Source organism: Nanorana parkeri, unplaced genomic scaffold (assembly GCF_000935625.1).
Source record: "Nanorana parkeri isolate BGI_ZX_2015 unplaced genomic scaffold, ASM93562v1 scaffold586, whole genome shotgun sequence".
In the NCBI taxonomy this organism is placed as follows: domain Eukaryota; kingdom Metazoa; phylum Chordata; class Amphibia; order Anura; family Dicroglossidae; genus Nanorana; species Nanorana parkeri.
The window spans coordinates 1130133-1155162 of record NW_017306854.1 but is presented as its reverse complement, the minus strand read 5'-3'; the positions used below and the strand labels follow the sequence as shown (position 1 = coordinate 1155162).

Sequence of the window (25030 nt, the reverse complement as noted above, 5' to 3'; positions counted from 1 at the left end):
CAAAAGCATTTTAGTTTATTATTTTAAATACCAATCAAACATAATTTGTATGTTGTTGGTCATTGGACTCTACGCAGTACATCTAGTGATTTAGGCTTTCCAGGGGTTCAGCGTATCAACATTGAACCTGAACCAAGAGACAAATGTCACTCAGGTCTTGTTAACATCTGGCCATTTTTTTATCTATAGATGCCTATCTATAGATACAAATATATTTGTATCTATAGATAGGCACTACCGTGAAGGATATACCTAAGCAAGTGGGAAAAAAATAGCAGGGAAAGCTGTGCATAATTGGCTTTGAAATTGTTTTTTTTTTCTTTTACAATTAGTTTGGCTTACATAAATAGTACAACAATCTAATTCATTTCAGTTTGAAAAATCAGCTAGCTTTACAGCAACACATGCTTCTTCATCAAATGGTAATAGACCCGCTTTAACAAGCAGATTGGCCAATAGTTGTCTGTGGATGTCCGCTGATGCAAAACTGTCTTGTCATTGGCCAGTTTCTATTTAGCTCTTATTAAGTGTTAAGAGACTGCAGATGATACAGCATTGTAAAATTGGGCAGCAGCAGCACAATTGTAATGAAGGAGAATCAACTAAATTGTACTAGAGAAAAAGATTACAGGCAGGTGCTTTACTGCAAGAATCATGAGACCACATTTGACATAGCAATGTAAATTTGGCCAGCAGCAGGACAATTTTAAATAGCAAGGATAGACCCAAACTTACTAGAGATAAAGAGCACAGGCTGAGGCTTTACTACCATTTACTACAATTAGAATGTTTAAGAGGATACAGCAGTATAAAATTGGGCAGAAACTGGAACTCAATCATGGACTTTAGACCAATATGTACTAAAGAAAAAGGGATTTTTTTTTACCAAAGGCAAACAGGCTTTTCCCTTTGAAAGGGAGTTTTAATTTAGCAGAGTGAAGGTCCTACTTAAGTATAGCTCTGCTGACTTCCCTCATCCAACAATTATGTGCAAGCAAAAATACTGTTTTCCTTGCATGTGATTGAATATTTTTTGCGTAGTGAATTTTTACAACATTCTCTAAGCTAAGGGGAGTTCCTTGCAACATTCGCATCCTCTTTGCCTATAGTAAATCAACCTTGTTTTACTACAACAATTAGGAGACTGCAGATGATACACTAATGTAAAATTGACCAGCAGAAGCACAGTTTTATTGAGGGATAATAGGCCTTACTGGTGTATGCCTAACTATATTTTATCTATGTGTGACATAATGTGAGTTGGTTTAGGTGCATACTGTTCTTGTACTTTTTTCTGTCAAACAGTGCAGTGGCATGCTGCGAAAAAAGGCAGTTCCAAAAACAGATGGTCAGTAACAAGTAAATGCTTCACTTTGAACACCCAAAAAGGCCCTATCAGCATAAAAAAATAAAACCAAAAAAAGCATTAAAAGCAATAAAAGCAGCAAAATAGCAATTTAACATAGACTAAAGGCCCTATCAAAATAACATTTAAAAAATATACCCCAAAACAAATAATATCACACAAATACCACCTCTAAATCTAAAACATATTTATTTTTTTAAAGGGAAGCATTGCAGCAAAAAAATTATAAAAAAAATAAGAACAAAACAAGGCAGCAAAGGGATTGATTGCCCATAGAACTAACAGTCAGAGTAGTTTGTCAGTTTTTCCTATCCTTACCCTAATTAATTGATACAATGGCTGCTATGTGCCCTTCTTTTTATAGTGAGGAGATTTGTTTTAGGTCAAAAGCGGTTTTAGACCAGGTAGAAAACAGCGATAGTAAATTAGAATCACTTGCAGAATTGAGCGATAACGATTCGTTTTTCCCAACGAATCGCTTTCGCTCAATTCTGCAAGTTATTCTAATATACTATCGTTGTTGTCTACCGTGTCTAAAACCGCTTTTGACCTAAAGGGACGCTTTTTGGATGCCATGGACGTTCACAAGTTTCCAGGCAGAAAGAACAGTAAAAGTGCAGGCTGGGCACTGTACAAAGCTCTAGGGACAAACTTGAAGTGAAATAGTTTGATACATAAGTGTAATCAAAGCAGATTACATTGTATTCTGTGTAAATGTCATGTTTTCACTTTTGAATTTTCCGCCGGCTCCGCCCCCCGCTGTGACGCCCGAAAACGAAACTAAAACTCAGATGCCGGCATTGGCCGGCTGCGTCCAGCAGAGGACACCGCGGGCTCGCAGGGACAAGGTAAGTGACACTTTTCTGTGCAATCCCGAGTCTGGCTCAGAGTTACCGCTCTTGGTACTGAAAATTAACCCCGAGCCAGACTCGGGAATACCGCCAGGGAGGTTAGTCAAAATCTGCACACAAATTCAGCGGGACTGCAAATCCTTAACTTAAAACCTGTGATAGTGGAAAATGCACAAGGAAGGAGCCCTTTTCTCTAATTAACTAGGCATTAGCAGTATTTTTACATGTGACAGAGCTCTGGTCATTCACCAAATATATAACAGAAAATTGCATACTTACCTTGCGTAATTTTCCTTTCCTAGAGCATCGATTGGCAGCACACCATGGAATTTGGCGATCACAATTGGGAGGGTAATGCCAAGAGAAAATGTATTTGTTTTATAAAGGTTGATAAATTTATTTCTGGAGGACCAGGACGGGGCCCTGCAGATCGTTTCAGCAGAGACTTTTGAGTAGGCTGCCCAGAATGCTGCTAGACCCCTTGTACAGTGAGCCCTTATCTCCTCAGGTGGTTGTAGGCATTTTTTAAAAAAATTTTTTTATTATTTCGCCTTAAGCATCTGTTACAGTACAGTGTAGTACAGAGCATATCAAATACAAAAGTGTGTATAATGCATTTGCCATATGGAACTCGTCCATGTGCAAGAACATAATATTCATATCTTATAGTTACACAAGTAGTGAGATATCAGTAGCTCTGACTGGGCTTGCTTGGGTTGAGGTACACACACAGTCAATAATAGAGATAAAAAAAAACCTCAAACATGAGAGTAAGAGAAAAGGAACAAAAGAACATAAAATAAAAAATAAACTATAAAAAGCAAAAACATAACCAATACCATACATGTTACGATACATCACATAATTGCGCAACCCCTTTCTCACTGGAGCAGTTTACGGGACGGGGCAATAGCACGTCAAGCTGTGGGTGGTACGAGAATGCCACTTCCATCCCATTGGTTAGTTAATGTGCATGTCCCTCCCTCCACACCAGTATTGACCTAAGAGATAGGTAGCCGGGTCTCTCATCCTCCCTCCCCCACCCGCATACCTCCAGGTGTACCCCCTTTGAGAAGAGAGCGTTCAGTTATTTTGGGATATTCAGGTTCTGTAGCAGGTAATGTTTGCTATACTGAAAGGGAGATAAGATATTTTTTTGAGCAGAAGGTGAGAGGACATGTGTAATAAATGGTTGCCATCTAGAGAGAAAGATTTTAGTTATATTCTCTTTTTCCAACTGTGCTTCTGCATTCAATTTCTCCAATAGGAGTAGGTGTTTGAGATCTTCCCTCAGTCTGTTAACAGTGGGAGGGTGCGCTGAAAGCCACTCTCTCATAATGCATCTCTTGGCTGCTAGGAGGGCCAAGCCAATCCATTGTTTGCTGTATTTATCAAGTTTGGTAGATGAAGCTATGGGGGGTTCCCAGTAATTAAACAATAATAACATGGCATCCAATGGTATACTCTGCCCGATTACAGAAGATACAAATTGTAAGACTTGTTTCCAAAACCCCTGGATGTAAGAGCACGACCATAGGCAATGGAAGAGAGGTGCGGTTACCAATTTACACTTGGGACAATGGTGCAGAAAGGCATTATCCCGACTCTTAGTATATTTTATTTGGAAAGCAAAGTATGCCCTGTGAATGATTTTGTACTGGGTTTCCCGCCATTGTTCATTACATACGGTTTTGCATAGGGATCGGTATCCGGTGAGCATTTTCTCGACTACATCGTCAGATGGGACATCCGCCCTCCACTTAGTCAGGTTAGAAGATTCCAAGGAGGAAACGACGGCATGTCTCAGATGAGGATATATGTCGGCGATGGACACTTTAGTGTTTGGAAGGACTCTATCTATGGAAGGAGCTGGTAGTCTTTTATCAGAGAGGGGGGCTTAATTTTCTAACATAGGCAGTGACCTGCATGTAATGTAGGAAGTCGGAGTTGTTAATCCCAAATTTGCTGCTGAATTCTGAGAATGATAACAATTTTCGGCCATCATCAGTGAAAAAGTGCGAGATTAGGGAAATCCCTTTTTGCTCCCACCGTAAGAAGGCGGAGTGTTCCCCTCCCTGAGGGAACGACGGGTTGCCCCTAAGGGGGAGGTGGCGCGTGAAGTAGGGACTTAATTTTAAATATTTGTGAGCTTCCCTCCATGCCACCACAGTGTCTCTTATCAGAATATGAGAGCGTAGTGTAGGAGGCATGGCAGAGAAGGGACAATGTAAGAGGGCAGGGAGAGTCCAAGGGGACACCATTGATGCTTCTAACAAAAAGTTGGAATAGTAAGAGGAGGAATGCAGCCAATCAAGAGAGTGTCGAAGTAGACAGCTCACGTTGTAAAGTCTAAGGTTGGGAAATGCCATACCTCCCCTATCTTTGGGTAAAAATAGTTTTTTTAGGGATATCCTGGACTTTTTCCCCTGCCAAATGAACATAGTGAAGTCTTTGTTAAGTGCTTGTATGTCTTTGTGCTTCAGGAGTATCGGTAGAGTCTGCATGGGGTATAAGAGCCTGGCAAATGATATCATCTTTATTAAGTGAATCCTACCAAATAGAGAAAGAGGGAGGTTTCTCCACAGGAGTAGTTCTTTACGTATTTTATCAAACAGCGGGGGTAATTAAGGTTATAGGTTGTAGGCATTTTAATAAGGCATTAATGAGTTTGACAAACCAGGCTGCTATTGTTTGTATGGATGCTGCTTGTCCCTTTTTGCTACCCCAAGGATTTATCGGAAGGTTATCTACTGAGTGGAAAGGTTGTGCGGCCTTTATATAGGGTTGTAGGGTACTCGCTACATCGAGGTTCGCCTTCTGCATCTGCAAACGCTGGAAGTACCAGTTCCTGATTAAGATGGAATCTAGAGCTAACTTTTGGAAGGAATTGAGGAAGTGGTCTAAGTATGACTCCGTCTGGGAAGAATATGCAGAATGTCTCCTTGACAGCCAACGCTTGCAATTCCGAGATGTGTTTCCCAATTGGGGAGAGCAATTGGAGGTTCCAAACTCAACTCCAGTAATGAGGAGAACCAGGGTCTCCTGGGCCAAAACTGTATGATACTTCCGGTTCCGGCGCCCGATGGAGTAGCGGTGTGAGACTGTGCTCCGTCACGCTTGCTAAGAAACACAGAATATACCTGCTCATCACCGGTCCCACCATCAGACACGATCATTCGGAGTGCTCCGTGGACAATGGACAGATTTGTGTCGCGGACGCAAACAGCAAAACGGAATATATTACCGAACTCAGACGCGCCACGTGAAGCACCAGACATGGCGGACCGGAGTGAGCCCAGAGAGTCTATGCAGACAAACACACCGGGTGAGTCATCTCCCGTTCAAGCTATCCCCGGGGTGGATTACCAGACGCTGGCCTCAGCGGTGGCCTCATACTTGAAAGCCGATCTGGCCACTATCATTGCCGATTCCATGCAGCAGCATATGGGCAAATTAAACCAGGCCCTGGAGGTGCAATCATCGCGTATATCGAGCATAGAGCAACGAGTGGGGGAGCTAGATGATCGAATGCGCAATCTTCAGGTTACACAGGCCGATTCTCATAAACAAGTCAGCTATCTTTTGGATAAAGTAGATGACCTTGAAAACCGGCTGAGACGCAATAATTTACGTATCATAGGCCTGCCAGAATCAGTTCCCCCGGGTGAATTGCATACCTTCTGCTCGCGCACTATACCCCAAGCACTAGGCCTCCAGGCACCATGCAAAGTGGAGAGGGCCCACAGGATCGGCCCTCCCAGGGATCAGCAGAAACCCAGGCCTGTAATAATACGCTACCTAGACTTTGCAGATCGGCGCGACATCTTGATGGCTTATAGATCACAACATCATCTGATTGCTGGAGGCCACAAGCTCCTTGTCTTTGCGGACTATTCCGCTGCCCTCTCCAAACAACGGAAGGCATTTCATGAAACATGCCAAATCCTAGTGGGGCTCCGCATTAAATTCACCATGGCCTACCCGACAAGTCATTCTCATCTGCACCTGCTGCCCAGGCATATGCACGCTCGCTGCAAAACCAAACCACCCACTCACACTCACCTTCTAAAAGCCCCCCCACCCGCAAAAAGAAGGCTTGAAACTATGATGTCTGCATTGGATTGAGTTATCAGGGCAAGGCCCTCTCTGTGTTCTTCATATGTTTTTGGACTTTACCTCAGGGACGGAGCACGCTCCTATTACAGTTGTACTACATATGTACAAAACTGTATGATTGCGATTACCACCCCCGAAAAGGTAGTCATCCTTTGCAGAAACTTCAGGATCAGAGGGTAGAGGGGAAAGGCATAGCCCAGACTGAATGACAATTGGGAGGTCAAGGCATCCCCCGCCACAGCATCCACTGCTACTGCTTGGCTGCATTTGAATTGGGTCACAAACAAGATGGTTTGGCTGTTGTTGGGAGATGCAAACAGATCTATCTGAGGTAGACCGCAGTGATCTGTTATCTGGCTAAAAATCTCCCCACCTCCAATGGGCCTATCTTAAGATAGGGATGGTAGAGGAAAGAGAGCATAGGAGACCAGGTATGCTCTTTTCATATCAAGATCTGCCTTTTGATCCAGGGTCTCTAAACGAGACAGCATCTTCCATTGGCAAAGTAATGTGCCTTGCCAAGCACATAACAGCTGCATCTACTAATGGAGGAGAACTAAGGCAAGACGACTCATTTTGCCTAAGCGGGCATAGCTTCACAAGGCAATTGTTAATGTTTGTTGTTCTCTCAACTCTTTTCCATTATTCTGCAATGAACTCTTTTATTTCATCCATATAAGGGAAGGTCGCAGAGGAATTTTGGAGATGGGGAAAGTACTTTCTTACTTTAGCAGCATCTTCAACTGGGTCCTCCCAGCCAATTGCCTCCATAATGGCGGTAATGAACGGTTCTACTAGACCAAAATCAAAGCTTGATGGACAGGAAGTTTCAACTGTGTCAGAGGCATCTGACTGCTCTTAGTCTAAAACTACTTTCATAGCTTGGTGAGTTGTGGATGGCTTATCCAGATGACCACTCCGTCCAAATTCTTGTAGAAAGTCTTTCACTGACTGTTTAATGAGGGATAGCATATCTGCTGGAGGGGCAGAGGCTTCCTCAGTTGCCTAAGAGAGACAGGCTTGACAGACTAATTTTCCAGGCAGAGCCTTCCTACCACACACCCAACAAACCTTATCTGGATGATGGTGGAGGTGCGTATGGCGGGAGGTGGACTTCAATCGGTGAATCTGATGAGAATCACTCCTTCCTCTGGATACATGATGTCTTGGAGAGGAGGAAAGCAGTCTTGAATGATGATATCCTTTGCCTTCTCCATGAGGAGGGCTGCAATCACAACATGTTTTATCGTTTTTTTGTACTGTAACATTCATGGGAAGTCAGTGCTTTTATACTGACATATTATTAACCTGGAGTAAATAGCAAAAATATACATTTTTAGTGTAGTTTAAGTGCCTTAGGTTTGTCCTTTTTAAAACGTCTACAGTTCGTAAAGAAAAGAAGTGCCAAATTGGTAAATCTAATCTGTTTCACAATCCAGAACCTCTAACATCCTGTACAGGAATAATGTAGTGGGATTTTCAAAGTGGCTGCCAGTATGAAGTCTTTCTACTAAAGTTAATTGATTATTTTCTCATGACTATGGGAGTATGCTGTACAAAGACTATTCAGTCACAGTACTGAATCAATTATAGTTCATACCAATGAAATAAATCTATCAAAAAATTAAATATAAAATAATTCACTACTGCAAGCATCTACAAGGATCAATCAGCGGATTAAACATTCTCGCAATGAAGGGCTAGCCCATTGAACTGTCATAACATAAATCAGTCATACCCAACCAGTAAACTAAGCGTTCAAGAAATGGATAACAGGACTCAACATGATCCAAACAACATAAAAAACACAGTACAAATCTTGTACCCTAGCAGTTCTATTCTTGGCTTATGCGTTTAATGTTTAAAGTAATACGATGCTAAACAAGTTTCATCAGCATGTTCTTGTAGGCCTTACTGACAAGGCCTTCTTACACTTCTCAGCTTGCAATATCTAAACAAGGAATGTACATTCTATATCTGAACCTGTTCTCTATCAGCTGTTTTGGGAGGTTGTACAGGGACGATATCTAAAACACATAGGCAGGAGTAGATTGTGACAGTTAAATAAGCAAACTTGTGTTGTTCCAGTTCATATACTAGTATATAAAAATATTATGAAATATCTCACTGAAGACTGATTGTAGTTGTGGAAAAAGGTTTCACAGTAGTGCATATGGCCAAGTTTTATAGATCAGATGAACAGAGATGAATATAGAGGGAATGAGAGAAAAAAGATACTAAACTGTAATGTGGAGGTGTGAATAAGAATCAGCCTGAGCATTTTGTAAACAAGGTTGGGTTACATAAACTTGAACTGTACATATTTGCAAAAATAAGCAATGTCACAACAATATGTATATAAAAATATCACAGCAAAGTTTTAGAAAATTAGTGAACCTGCAATTCAATGTGCAAAAAATATCATGTGACCATTAAGGAACATCTTTGTATAAAAATGTTTTCATTACTGGTATATTTTACTTTGAGCTTTAGATCCTACATGTTTTAGATCCTACATTTAAAAAGCTTACAGTTACACTGTCGCCAATATACAAATTAAAAGATGTTATCTTGGAAAGTGACGGTAAATACTTACTTGTTTACTCCCTGCACCACTTAATGCCACCCTGTTGCTTAGGAATCCAATTTAGATGTATTTCCAACACTGTCTTACTGTATATAAACACATAGCAGAAGCTAGATTATAGGAAATGCATTGAAAATAACATAATATGGTTATGACGAACAAACATGTGGACAATAAATGCAGTCTCGCTCAATTTAAACTGGTTGTACCAACTAAATCAAAGAACAATTAGATGAGAATACCATCTGTGACTCAATTTCCTTCTGTAGCAGCCCTATCAAAGCTGTAGTGCCACTAGTCTAAATTTAGCGGATAACTCGGCTGTAGCTAGCCTGAGCTATGATTATTGCTGTTTTTTCCATTAATTGGGTTTCCCCTAAGCCTAGGGCATTGAATAATTTTGCCTCCTCCTGGGAAGTGAATAGAGCAAGAAGTTACAATGTTGTAGGTTATAAATATTTACTTGCACTAGTCAATCACTAGGAGTTTTGTCACCAGTGATGTAAACTGGAGAAGAAAATACATTCAGAGGGACCTTTGAAAGGGTCCTTGCCTCCCGGGCCTGCTGCCTGGGGTGAGAAGAGTACAGAGGCAATTTACCTCCCAGGTCTGCTGCCTGGGAGAGAACAGGTCCAGTGCTAGGTCTCAAGGATTAGGAATGGGCCTATGCTAGGGCATGGAGGACAGTAAGGTAGCTGTTATAGGGCAGCACCTTCAGGAATCAAAGATTGGTCAGTCCATTGCCCATGTTGGCTTAAAGGCACACTACCAGCCTGTGAGATGGGCTGGATGGTGGTCATTTTATTATGATTGATGGCTTGGTGAGGGATTTGTGGCAGCAGTAAGAAAGTGCACAGTAGGAGGGCCCCTTAATTTCAACAAATCCTTAGGGGGACATCACTATACTTCATTATCAAATAAAATATATGCTTGTGTCTAGAAACATAGCACATTGCTATAGCTATTTGTTGCACAGTTGAATTTCATTGTCAAAAATATCAACGAGGTTGCACTACCTATAACCACAAGCAGATTGTGTTAAACCCAACCCAGATCTTCACACTATTTAATATTTATTAGTGGAGAAGGCAGGAAAAGTGAACAATCTAGGACAACAGAGCTGAACTAGAAAGTGAGCTAAATTGGAGAATTGTTCCAAATCAACAATTTTTGCCTAGATTGTTCACTTCTCCTGCCTTCTCCCAACTCTTCACCCTTTATTGAATAGCCTTGTGAATCTCTCACAGGAAGGTTTTTCAGTAAAATCAGTGGATATTACAACCACTGGGTGATACTGTTCAAAAACTAAGGGCGAAAAAAGCTGGGCAGGAAAATGCTTTTAGAAACAAACAGATGGAGCAATTCTTAACCTGTTGTCGTCCGCCCGTTGTGAAAAAAACGGATGGACGCCAGACTCACATGGGCAGGTTGCCGTAATTAGACAGCATTTTTTTTTTGCTGACGCGCGCCCCGGGCAGAAAAAACCCGTCTGTTCTTTACAGCCATTACCGGCTGTTTCACATACAAATGATTGGCAGCTAAATAGCCACCGATCGATTGTATGTTGTGTTTTGCTCGCGCCCCCCCCTGAAGTGCCGCTGCCACCGCCTGGAGTGCCGCCCCCTCCTGACCCCCTCAACTTCAATTCTGGGATCCGTTAGCCCATCTGCCGCACGGGAATGGCTCGGGAGGGTGTCAGAAGGTAAGATGGGAGGGAGATCAGCACCTTCTTCCTTGCTGATCTCCCTCCGTACTTTGACAGGTGAATGCAGACGTTATGTAATAATAGATTCAGTCATCTGGCTGCTATAGCCAGAGAGAAGAAGCTGATGAAGCAGATCTCTGCTTCATCAGCATTTTTGGGGGTTCCCAGGTGACATTAGGGGTCTTAGAGACACCTAATGTCTACATAAAGAGGAACTGTCAGTGTGCCTTTGCTATTATATAGGGGGATTGTTATCCCCCTATGTGATAGAAATAACAATAAGTGTAAAAAAAAATTAAAAAGTTAATAAAAGTCACATATAAAACAGTAAAAAAAACCAAAATGTTTAAGTCCCCCACCCCCATGTTTACGCACATATAAACGTAAATACGCGCTCCATGCACCAGCGTGCAAAAACAACAATTGTGCTACACATGTTACATATCACCAAGAATGTCGCAGTGAGAGCAATCATTTAAGGGCTATCAATCACTGATAAAACTTAACTAGATCTATATACTTAAAACCTGTGCTCTTTGCAGGCCTTTATTTATTATAAGGCTCAGTAGACATGTGCCTGTTTGCGAGTGTATACAAAAAACACTGCACCATGAAAAATTAATTGAACATCAAAATTGCAATACAATATCAAAATGTGCTAAATATAGTGATTAAAATGAACTAGAAATCTAAATATCAATTAAAAAGTCAATTTATATAAATTGATTTGTGGATGTGCAGATATTTAAATAGTTAAATTGAGCATTCACTTAATAATAGTGCTTTCCACTTGAGAGATATGCACATTTTTTATGTATATTTCTGTGGATCCATTTTTTTGTAAATCATGATTGTCAACATTTTAAAAACAATAAATATAATGTTTATCTATGTTTGTATACTGTATGTTTATTATTTTCTATGCCAGGTGGATTTTTCTGTGAAAGATATGAAGCTGCAACGGTCATCAAAGTATTATTTACTATTATCTTAAATTAGAGAGGGTTTTTTGTATTGGGTGTATTCAGTGTAATTTAGTGTTATTTGTATTGGTATTTTGTTCCTTATTTACTATTACTTTGGTACCCTTGCTTCAAGCTTTATTTTTATTTTACTTGTATGTAATAATGAGGCTAATGAGGGGCAGAAGAATGAGGTCCATGATAATATATATGCCTCTTATCATAAACCTCATATTGTAACATAGTCCTAAGAAATAAATCTCCAAAAGATGTAAATAGTCATGTACACACTGTAAATATATATTTCAGATAAAGTATGATTGATATGTGTGTGATAATATGTCTCCTTAACTGTCTCTGTGATTGCTTCTGGGAATTTGGTAGTGTGGCTTGATGAATGTACAGATGTCAGGGTGTCAACTACAGATGAAACAGTATGTTAAATAAAAAAACAATATGCTGGGAATTTACCTACAGACAAGTCAGATTATATTATCTAACAATGAGAAAAATGTTTCTCTTTTTCCAGATATTAGCTTCAAAGCATTTCCTTGTTTGGATAAGCAATAGGGTTCAGGTTTGTTTTCGTAAGTGTCAATCCAAATGTTAAAAGATATTGAATTGGTCCAAACTTACAAGTTACATTGTTCACTAGTTCAGGATTCTTGGAATTGTAATTTGATGTGTTTGGAAGTTTAAAATGCACATTTGGTTGTGTATGTAAATAGAAGGTGATTTAGTCTGAAGATTAAGCTGGGCTGTGTGGCTCAAAATTCCTAGGATAAAATACTGGTATGTATATATTGAGAAAAAAAGAAAAATGTATGGGACCTGTTATAAGACAGAAAACAATTGAATTTGTTACAGCTTGAATTTATTTTAATGTTAAAAGAAATCATAGTACTTATAATAATTTGGAATTAGCAAAGTTTGGAATTCTGTGAATTCTGGACATAACAACTAAACACATGTTTGTCTATGGGAGCCAAATCTTGTAATTTGCTATGGCCTTTTTCAAAATCAATTTGCAAGCTTTTATTAAAAAAGGGAATGGGTAGCTGGGCACTGGCATTAAGGTCATGTACCTATGCAAATAGAAAAAATGCCATTCAGCTAAGAGTGGGGGGTTTTATACAGCTTTGAGGAAAACATACAATACACAAATGCTTTAAAAGCCATACTTGGGGATGCCTTAAACCTGCATGTGACATTGCACACCATTACAATGTACTTGAGCAAATGTGACATATAAAAAACTGATGCAAAATGACAGTTGCTGGCTGGCTTTGTTCTGTTTGTAAAAAAAAAACCCTGGGGTTCACACTCAAAATACATTCCAGACCCTCATCCACTGGATATTGGTCTAGTGTGGATTTGGAGGGGGACTCTTGGGGACAGTGTACATTGTTTATAAAAAAATAACCTTTAAGAAAAAAAACTGTGAATATCCAATCAATACCAGTCCTTTATCCCGGCATGCAGCCCGAATAGCCAGGAACCATACCTGGCCACAAGCCAACAACTTTGGGTGGGTACCTTGCAGGAGTGGGGTGCAAAATCTCCCTCCACCCTGCAAGGCACTGTGTTACCATGTTGATGGGGACAATGGCCAGATCCCTACATGCCTGGCCCAGTGGATGTGGCGGTCTGTGGGGGGACTTACCATAATTTGGAAGCCCCCTTTAGAATAAGGGGTCCCCACATACCCAGCCCTCCTCCTACAGGTAAGTAGAAGTAAGCAGAACATAGTACATGATATGATAGTAAGTAAATTACTGCTATATGGTCTTCTGTTAAAGTAAATTACATGGTTTCTTTAGCCTTCATGTTTATATTTTATTATTTTCTGAAACCTAGATATCACCAACAACTGACAACTCCAAAAGACAACATTGGTAGTTTTTAATAAACATTTAACTGGCAACCTAAACAGGGTCACGTTGCCTTGCTATAGTAGTAGTGACAAACACTAACAGCAACAAATCCACTAGCCAGCAACTGCTCTGAACATATGCAGTAGTGTTATCAACACAAATAACACATGGTCATTGTTTATGGGACTGCAGTTGTCTAGATGAAGAGAGAATCTATGTTTCTGTTTCAATATTTTTTATTAAGACTTTTTCAAAAATACAAAAGGTGCAAAAAATACAAAATTATTTTTATAAACCACATTATAAAAACACAACATGTGCCAACATTTCAGGATCAGGGTAGAAAACACAATACTACAATATCAATAATGGGCATTAAGGCAGTCAAAGGAAAAAAACAATAATACGATGGTGATGAGTGTCAAATCTATATTTCCTCGATGAAGGGCTACATTATAAAAGACTGCACCATATAAAGAGAGGAAAAGAAAAGCAGCAGAAAAAGGAATAAGGAGACAGGAAATAGTAAATAGAAGAGATGAGAAAAGAACAAAACAGGGTCCATCTGGCATCCCCTCTGAAGAAGAATATACATTCTCCCTCCTAAAGGAGGTTGGGGAAGCTCAACCCAACTAACTATCGGTAACACTGTCCCTCCCCTACTAGAGAAAACTAAGGCAGCATGAGTCCGTTTCCGAATGACCCCTTGGTATTTGGGAACCATGTGTGCATGGTTCCCAAATACGTTGGAATTTACTGTGCTTATCTTCCAGAATACTGGTTAATCGTTCATTAAGGATGATACTATTCACTCTACCAATAAACTTCTAGAATCTGTTTCAATACCATCAGAGTGTGAGCCTAAGTTGTCTGCTCTGTCTGTCACATTTTGAAAGTGATTACTTTCAAAAAAGTTAGATGATCACTTAAGAAAGTGATCATCTAACTTGCAAAGCAATAGATTCTTGCCACATAAATACAGTTTTCACCTTGCAATAACAATGAAACAAAGATGTCTTGTGTTGAAAACATTGTTGTTAGCCCATCATTTAGTTTGTATTATTTTAAGCCTGTCTTGGGCCAGCTGTGGTAAATGAGGTTTCTTTGAAGCAAACAAATTTGGAAAAAAAACGCAAAAATTGATTATTAGAACCATTAAGCCTTTACCAGGGGGGGTAACCCAGGTGTGGAAAAATCAGATAATGTAAGAAAGTACATTGTGGGGTAGGGTGGTGTACCCTGTGGAGTAAAGACAACAATGTATTGTATTGTATTGCAAGTCTTAAACAAGGGGTAACTGATGGCAACTGATAATATTAATTCACAAACTAACTGCCTTGTAGTGATTGATTGATTAATTGTACCAGACACAGCATATGGAACATTCCCAAGTTTGATATAAACTTTCTAAATTAGATTACATTAACTGAATTAAGCTGAACTCCAGCCTCACCTCTGTCTCATCTGCTTCTTTAGTTAGTTTTCCTGGAAGAGGCCATCTAACCACTGATGCAGGGTTAAGCAGCACATGAAATGTCTGCAGTAGGGATGGGGTTGAGTTTGGGCTGATACAGGGTTCAACAAGATCTTTGATTGTCCGCAGTTCATCTAAAAAGCAAAGTTATGGGTATGTTTACCCAGTAGCAAAATTAATCACCCATAATGTTTTACATTGCAGTGTGAACTGTGGTCAGGTAGAATAGTCTGGCCCATACTGTGATTTTAACAATGTGTCAGGCCCCTCACTGTAAATGTCAGTGCTTCCATCAGTCTTTTGTCTTTCAGCATTGTGTGTTGGAATTAGTCTATAGGACAGCTAACAATGATTGCAGGGAGAGACTGGCGAATAATATAATGTGCCAGCCCCCTCACTATGTAAGTCAGCTCTCTCATCAGCCTTTTGTCATTGTGTTTTGAAGTTAGTGTGAGGGACAGCTGAAATGTCCTGCTTTCTCTCTCTCTCTATCTGAAATTGCCACCTAGTAAAAAGGTTTATATACTGTGCATCAAATCTGTACTATATTTCTGGCTTTGCCTCTGAAAAAATAACTATAATTTTATTTTAAACAAACCCTTCCTGGGATCTCCCTCTTCCACTGAAGTCTAGTAACAAAGTAGTGTAGTAACATAATAGGTAAAACCAGTCCAGTTCAACCTATGTGTGTGTGTATGTATGTATGTATGTATGTATATATATATATATATATAATGTCCAACATAATGTGCAGTGATTCTGTACAAAACTTCTGGCTGCTGTCTCAGAAATAATACACTATAATGTACTCTCATACACTATTTTCTCTCTCTTAAAGTTTGGCTCAATCGAGCTACATACATACTCTCCAGCCACTGTGCTATATTTCTGAATATTGTCTCTGAAATATGACACTGTCATTTGTATTTAAGCACATCAACTGCCTTACCTCTGGAAAGTTGGATTGGGGTTTTGAATTATTCTTGTGCACTAGGTTTATATTGTATTGAAACTTTATGGACAATTCAGTGTGGTATAGCACTAAAAAAAAATCACAAGCTATGCTATGAAATATTTTTTGCCACTGTTTTGCAATGGCAGAAAGTTAAAGGAACTTATCTTAATTTGTTTTTCAAAGTATTGATCTTTTTATAGCTTTTAGATCTGTTGTGTCAGCTACTTCCATCACTCCATTATGGCTAGAAAAAAATGTTGCACAAAAAACCTACCCAATAAAGACTTTTTTAATGTTGAAATGACCAGATTGGATTGCTACTGCTGTATGTAAGCCACGGCATAATGTAAAAGTAAACATATTTATTTCCCATGCAACGTTATGCCAGAATAAAGTGTCACTGACTCTGTTCAGGAGAATTGTACAGTTCTGTAACACTTCTTATGCTTTAAAGGCATTTCCCAAGCATGCATTTTAAAGAATTTGTCTTTTCTCCCATGTTGCTCTTGAAGTCAAATTAAATGGAGGGCCCTCTTATCGCTAAAAGGTATTTTTTTAAAATATGTTTTGCCTTTGCATTCCTCTGAGCAGCAAAATGAAAACTATGTGGCTCAAGGCTAGTTTGAACAACACATAAAGGAGAAAAACGTGTCCTTTAAAAATATATTACAGAAGGGACAGTGTCAGAGTTTAGGGGTTACAAAGTATGCTATAGGAAATGCAAGAGCGCAATCAGAGCAGCTAAAATTAATTATGAAAAACACATTGCTTCTGAAAGCACAAATAACCTGGAAAGTTTTTATAAATATATAAATAGTAAAATATATCAATAGTAAAAAGGCTAGGTCAGTACAAGTAGGCCTCATAAAGAAGCATTATGGAACTTTGGTCACAAATTACATGTATAAGGCTGTTACTAACAAAAAAGAAGGATGCATGAGAGAGAATAAAAATGCTAACACAAGAATAAGGGAAGCACTCCAGTGGTTGTCAGAAAACAGGATTGGAAACAGGCTAGAAAAGCTAAGTATAAACAAGTCAACTGATGGCTTACACCCATGAGTAATCAAGAGCTTAGAGCAGTGATAGCAAAGCCACTCTTCCTGATTTTTAAAGACTGTTTAATTCCTAGGAATGGTACTAGCTGATTGGCATAAAGCATATGTGGGCCAATATTCTAAATATTGTATAGATGTATTCCAGGGAACTACAGACCACTCAGTCTGGTCAGCATTAATAGTTTGCAAGGTGTTTGATTGAATGCTTAGGGACTTTACTGAAGTGTTGTATTAGGGAAGACATTTATAAAAGTAATCAGCATGGATGTAGAAAAGACCACTCTTGTCAGACCAACACTTCTAAGAAAGTGAGTAGCAACCTAGATAAAAGAAAGGCAGTAGACATAATATATGTAGATATTGCAAAAGCATTTGAAACCATGCCCCACAAATACCTAATGTATAAACTAAAAAGGACACTTCTTTCCACAGGTAGTGTTAAAAGCTGGTAACAATGATTAATTCAAAAAACCTCTAAATGTCTTCCACAATGAACACAACATACAGGGATTTGTATATCGCCGATACAGAGCACCGGAGCCTTGTGCTCTGATTATCATGACCCGTCACTCGGCTTCCTGACTGCCTGTGAAACCAGTGTTCCAGCAAAAGAACACCGGCTTCAGAGGCTGACCATCAGGAAGCTGGGCGGCGAGTCATGAGGTGCTGTCCGGCTTCCTAGCAAAAAGTGAAGCTGGCTTCCTAGCCAATCAGGAAGTCAGTGGCATGTCATAACCTGTCATCTGGCTTCCTGATTGACCAGGAACCCTGCTTCATTTGTTTCTAGGCAGCGTGGCTTCCTGACCTATCAGGATGCCGGGGATGTGAGTCATGATGTGCCACCTGGCTTCTTGATTGGTTAGGAAGCCAGGCTGCCTAGCAACAAGTGAAGCCAGCTTCCTAGCCAATCAGGAAGCTGGGCGCCATGTAATGACCCGACTCCCAGCTTCCTGATTGGCTAGGAAGCCAGCTGACTTGTTCTTAGGCTGCCTGGCTTCCTTACCAATCAGGAAGCCATGAGGTGGGTCATTGCATGATTGGCTTCCTGATTGGTTAGGAGGCCAGGTTGCTTAGCAACAAAATGAAGCCAGCTTTCTATCCAATCAGAAAGCTAGGAGGCGGGTCATAACCCACCGCCCAGCTTTCTGATTGGAAAGGAAGCTGGCTCCATGTTCCCTCTGCACTGCTGGTCAGAGGAAGATCTCCCTCTGACCAGAAGTTCTGGTATCAGCGGAGTGGTCAGTATCGGAGCATTTGGGCAAGTACAAGTACTTGCCCAAATACTCGGTATCGGCACTGATCGGTATCAGTATTGGTGCATCCCTAATTCTTAGGATCATTAACTTAATCTGACACACATAGGTTGGACTGTGTATTTTTTCCAGCCTTATCTACTATGGAACATGCAATGTATGTGATGCCAAAATATTGCATTGCTGGCACTGTTCAGGAGAATCCTAATGTTCTGGAACATTGCATATAGCTTAAAGGCATTTCCCAAGCATGCAATGAGAAAAATAGGTTGGGTTACCTTGTTGCCCTTAAAAACGTATAAAATGGAGGGCCCTCTCACTGCTATATGGCATTTTAAAACAATTTTTGCATTTCCATGCATCCCCACGGCAGTGTCCAGCTCCACAATGCCCTCCATTTGCCAATGCCTTGGCCAGAATTGATTTTCAAGATTTGACCCCCATAGACTTCAATGGGTTCACATTAAAGTTCACATCTTGCACATTTCATGATGAGCTTGATGAATGTCCTGTGAATCAACCCAGGCTTATTTCTAGTGTGCGGCCAATAAACTCCCTGATTGGATTCTAATGATACCCAGTTGATATTTTTTAGCTAATATGCTGTACACATCACTATCTTCCACCGCAACCAAGTAGATGTCACTGTCCCTTTTATGTGTGAGTTTGGTATGATTTACTAGCAGCATATCAGAAGCTCAAACTTTGTTTACATAAATTGCATACCACAGGATTTGGTGGAGTTTGGTTTTAATCTCACTTAATTGCAATTTCATATGCATAAACATGCAATGACAGCATATAGATAAGGTTATTTATTAAAGAAGAATAGTTCTAACATATTACATTTAGTGATTCAACCCCATTGCCATACATGGTCAATCATTATGATATTGTCAGTCACATGCTTTGAAACATCAAATCAGCAGCAATGCATCCTTGGAAATAATTTTATAATGATGGCAGCTATGGTAATAGATTATTTTAGGTATATAACACATTGCACATTAATTTTTTTAAATTAAAAATCAAAACTGCAGAAATAACAAAAGATGGAAATACAAAATACAATATTTTAATTTCATGTTTATATACCTGTTATGTAATCAGCCACTTGGAGCAATACTTGGGAAGATTGCTTTTCATTTTATTAGAATTAAGAAGGATATTCATATATTCCTGAGCCAACAGAGCTGTTGTGTCTCTGCCTTTATTAACATTTAACACCTATCTGCACCTTCTGTGAGATACTATCTAATTGCATGCTTCAATAGGTTATTCATATTAAAAAAATGCTAATACAAGCTTATGTTTGCTTCAACATTTTCCTGATTTTTTAATCAGGGAAGTTCTACCGGCATCAAGATTTTTTAGGCAAAATCTGTCACTTGCACTTTATTGTTTATTTATTCTTTCATTATCACATAATACTTACACATTTTTCAACTAGAAATTACTAAAAGAGTTACAGTTGAAAATGTTAGAGACAAAGCATTTAGAAAACATTTAGAAAAACAGTCACACAAATTAAAATACATCTAAGGTCACATTTACCCCCAATGATTGGGGCTAATAACATGAGTCTCATATATTCCTCCGTGAGACTCATGCGATCTGCTATGGGCAAGAGGTGCTGTACAATAAAGTAACACATGTCACCACTTGCAGTTGTTTGCAAGTAAGCACACATGTTGCAATTACCTATGGATGATGGCACCAAGATTCAGACTGTTTGCATCCAAGTGCAATCCTCCACAGGTAATCACAGTTTGTGTGGTTGTCATTGTATTGTATGGCACCTGCCGTCTACAGCAGGAATTTGTAAAGGTGCCCATACACCTTACGATTATCGTACAATAATCGTATGCGATCGACTTTTAGTACGACAATCGCAAGGTGTATGTGTTGTGCCCGACCGACAGTACTGTAAAATCGTACGACTTTTGACGTTCAAGCATGTTTGAAAACTTTGGTCGATCGTACGATTTTCGCATGGTTGGTGGCGTTTCCGTCCGTCAAAAGTCGTATGAGTAACACTGCCTCTAATCGCAAACGAAAATAAGTGCGCTCGATTTCCGCAATTCGTCCAGGTGCTTTTTTTAACTACCGCTGATTGAACCTTGCGATAATCGGGGCAGGAAGGGGCCGCCGCACGACAATCGTACGACGGTTCGATCATCAGACGAAAAGTTTCCTCCGATAATTGGAAGGTGTATGGGCACCTTAAGTCTTATGCAATCAGCCCCATTTATATAGTTGAATCGCACCTGAAGGCTCCTGTATAACAGTCTAAATAGGACTAACTTCCTTTACCTTCCCTTACAGAGCCAAATCCTTCATTTGTGTCCCACATGCCTCCCCTCTCATAAACTGCAGCCTACAGTATGAGGGTTTCAGAAACAGTAATGCTGCCATTATAAAAAGAAGTGGACAGGACTTGGTGTGGCCAGGTGCTGATTGCCAAGCTACAGGCTTGTGAATCAGCAGTGGCAATTCTGAAACCGATGCCATCTGCAACATTTGTTCATCCTACTGTAGTGGAAGCAGAGCCTACATGAGAGTGGCAGCACTGTTCTGATTTCAGGTGCAGTGCAGCATTGTTGCCATCCCATAGCAGGAATATGAATAGGGTGGACTTCATAGTCAGTCTCAGCAAGATGTTTGTGGGACTTTGCAGGGGGACTAAGAGAAAACTGTAAGTGTGGATGCACTTATAATAAAGTTTTACAGCAAATATTCTTATGCAGATGTAGATCAGGATGCCTGCTGCCAAAAAATACAGGGTTTAGGTGTCCGATACATATCCAACTTTCTTTATTGTATGTAATGTATATTCTAAGCTTTATTTTTTATTTGCGAATATCTAAATTAACATAAATGTGTTAATATCTCTTTTTAGAAAAAAATCATATTGAAATTATTTACTGGAGTAGGGAATGGTTAAAAATCCTATCAGATTTGTTGAAATCAGTGTCCTAGTAGGGATTTTTTTTACACTTTATGACCTGTAGATACAAGATGTCTCTGAAGGTTCTCCTTCATCCAGGTCGTGGTATATCTGTAAAAAATAAGTCAAGGCAACTGGACTTGCTGTATTTTTTCTTGAAGACGTTTCACTGGACATCCAACCAGCTTTCTCAATTCAGATTGACAGAATAGTCATTCTGAATTGAGAAAGAAGGTCGGATGTCCAGTGAAGCGCCTTCAAGACAAATATAGCTAGTCAATTTGCCTTGACTTATGTTTTATAGATGTAGATGCAAGAGGAAGTAAAAGGAAATTTCTCACCTCCTGGACAGCTGTTACCAGAACAAGTGCCCCATTGGAAGATGTTCTCACTCTCATTCCTCTTCTGGTGACAGCTTTTGGATTTGCCCTCACTTTCAGTCCCCATGACAATGATCATCAGGACAAATAAAAAGAATGAATCTCTTTAGCAAGGACAGAAACAGCGACTACACAATGCAAATGGGGTTTACAAGGCGCTACTGACACACTAATATACATAAAATACTGTGTATTGATACAGTTCATAAAAAGATCACAAAATGAAATAAAAGATTAAAAACAGGTTAATGTCCCCTGTTTCAGGGACCCATGCCTCTCATAGCCACAGCAGTAATACAAAATATATATTACATATATTGCCCAACACATTAAGTGTCTCTACAGGCTGTAGAGCGCTGGTTGATGGCCAAACTTTGGCATGTTATGATACCCACTCCTTTTATGCACTTAAACTTTAAAAGTGGGAAAAACGATAGTTAATACACTTACCTCTGCTCCAGTTTCCATGGTGCAGCAGATTACATCATGTTTCTGCCAATGAGATCCCAAGGAATGGTGAGCACTTCAAATTTAATGAGAAGACACTGCAGTACAGTGGTGGGCAGTGATGGCAAATTTTGATTTAGTTTTAGTCTTAGTCTTTTGACTAAAATGCCGTTTAGTTTTAGTCATATTTTAGTCATCTGAATTCTTATAGTTTTAGTCACCTAAATATAAGATTTTATGCTACTAAATCTACAGTAGATTTAGTGTACTAAAACCGAGTGGGTTTAGTTAAAGAGTAATATAAGAATTTCTCTAGAATTTCCAATCTCATTATATACTCCTGGAGTAATAATCTTTTAACCTGTTATCACTTATGGTATTAAGGTTTGAACATGCAATACAGACACAGATTTAACTATTGTGCTATCTATCATCTTTATTTTTCTTAAAATTAGATTAAACCAAATCTTATAAAGATGTAGAGTATTTTCAACAAAGGACTAGTAATTAGATATGCATTGATTATAACAACTTGCATATGACATTCTTCATTCTTTCAAGCAGTGCAAACTCTAAAATATTAAAATGAAAAACTATATTGGCTGTAATGCCATTGCACATATTACCTATTAGCTGTCCATTCAGGATGGAACCAAAACTAGAAGTCCGAAGAGATTAGTTCTGATTGCATCTCTTCCCAAATTATCTCTCCCTAACATTTTAGTCTAGTTTTAGTTAGTCGACTAAAAAATGTCAATATATTTTCATTATAGTTTTAGTCATCATAACATAGTTTTTATTTGGTTTTAGTCTAGTTTTAGTCACTGAAAAAGCATTGTTGACAAAAACTATGACGAAAATTATTAGTCGAAGAAATTAACACTGGTAGTGCAAGGGTGTTTTCTGCAAGATTTGGAGTACTCTACATTCCCCAGATCTCACCAGAGGAAGCATGCCACCACTCTCACCTATGCACCATGGGCAGAACCAGGGAAAAGGATAGGATATTATCTAACTGTCCCCCTACAGGTTTACTTTAATATTTATCCTGCTTTTTCCAAGGAAGGGGGCACCAAAACATATACCTTGCATTTTAGATTTAGGGTCCACTTTAACAAATAGTAATCAGACAAATTCCCTTTCATGTAGCTGAATAGAGAAAACTAAAATTTGAGTGCTGCTATGACTTGTTTTACTTTGTACATCATAAATGACCCTTGGCAAAGCCTATCTGTTTAATGAATGCAAAATGAATTTCTTTTGCGCAAAAAATTTACATTATTATTACGGACTATAAGAGACACCGATACACTCCAATACAAAGTTCTGGGATATGATGTTGTAGCTTCCCTAAAATAACAGTAATTATAAAAGGTAGTTTTTTCAGCTTACAAGCTCATATTTCATATAAATCATGTTGTGATTTTTTTTTCTGTTTTTCAGTTTTAACATGGAGCCTAGCTATGATTTTCTACATATATATGAAGGTGATAGCTCCGCCAGCCCAATCATTGGAAGCTTTCAAGGCTCTCATGCACCTGAAAGATTAGAAAGCAGCGGGGACAGTCTTTTTCTAGCATTCCGAAGTGATGCATCTGTTGGAATGTCTGGATTCGCCATTGAATATAAAGGTAGTGTCTTGGCAAAGATTTCTCTGTTATGTCAATTTCAAGTACAGTATAACCTGTATTATTTTTTATTATCATTTGCAGGTCAGGTACCATCTTGCTATCTTAGTGAACAAGCAATTAATCCTATTTTAAAATAGAAATCGTATGCAAAAAATAGTATGCATGAAATCTAAATCAGTTTTGCAAAAAATGCATAAATGTAAACAAACAAATATACCACAGTACAATGTTTCAACAAGTAAGATCAGTTGTCAATAATGCACTGTATTTTTTTAAATTACAGTGTGAGATCAGAGTTGACAATAATTGCACTCCACTGCATCTACACTAAAAAGAAAAGTATTTATTTTTCAGTGAATGCTTTTAAAGCCTTTCATATCTTTATGATATTGCTGAACTGGGGTCTAGGTTTAGATAAAAAAGCTTAAATAGTAATAAAGGTAAAAATGTGAGCTCTAAAACAAACTAAAGTACAAGCAGCTGTGCAAATATCCAAGAGGCTATAATAATACATAACACTTATATAGAGCGCTAAACAAATATAGTCACAAACAAGTTTAATACTGTCAAACATCATAGGTCGATGAAGAGAAAAATGTCCACATGAATGAGGAACTTTACACATAATCCCACACCACATAATTGAATAAAATGCTTAATGCAGATCTTCAAAATGGTGGCATAAAATAGCCACCCCTTAATAATAATAATAAGTTCTTATGTACTGAATTAAAGTGAATCTTTCAAATAATGAAGTATTCTGGTAATGATTAAATCAATCCTTCCCAATACCAAAGACCCTTTATGAGGTTATGGCTAGAGCAATCTAGCCATAATGGCAACATCAATTCTTCCCTATTACTCCAGAGCAGTACAGAAGAATAATTGAGTGATTTGTTGATAGGAACAACAAATCACTTCTTTCAAGTCCTTCCTTCAGACACCTTTATAGTAAAATCCCACCAGGAGCCTGACACCAATGGCAAGCTTTTGGGGCTGTTTCTATTCGGAAACTTAATGGGAGACTATTGCTGTCTGACAGGGCACTATCTTTAAATGTCTGCTGGCTGCTGGGCCCTACAGTGGAATGTAAACAAAGGCCTGAGGTATAGCCAGTTAGGCCCTTGATCAAAAATGAACGAGTCCATTTTTGGTCAGTGTCATGACTGGGTATACCCTACCCCTTTGTTTACATTAAGCTGCACGCTAAGGAGCTGTCATTCTGCTTTCATTCTCCTTAGTCTTTCCCCTGGTAACCAGGCCCTCATGCTGAGTGGTCTGGTGAAGTTTGGAGAAGGGGGTAGCATGCTTTCCTGGCCTTCCAGATACCTGCTCGGATAAGGGCCTGGTAATGGATTTTAAAGGGGGTTGTATCATACAGAGGTGTCACCTTTCCAGCACACTACATAGCTGTACAAGTGAAC

The 25030-nt window shown here is 39.1% G+C and overlaps 1 protein-coding gene across 1 annotated transcript in view; it reads left to right on the top strand.

Moving 5' to 3' along the window:
* The window catches only part of CSMD1 (CUB and Sushi multiple domains 1), an 880549-nt gene that overhangs the window by 642447 nt on the left and 213072 nt on the right, over positions 1–25030 (top strand). The window contains exon 28 of the mRNA XM_018562582.1: positions 23419–23606. Coding sequence (XP_018418084.1) covers positions 23419–23606 — 188 coding nt within the window. The remainder of the gene's footprint in view (positions 1–23418; positions 23607–25030) is intronic.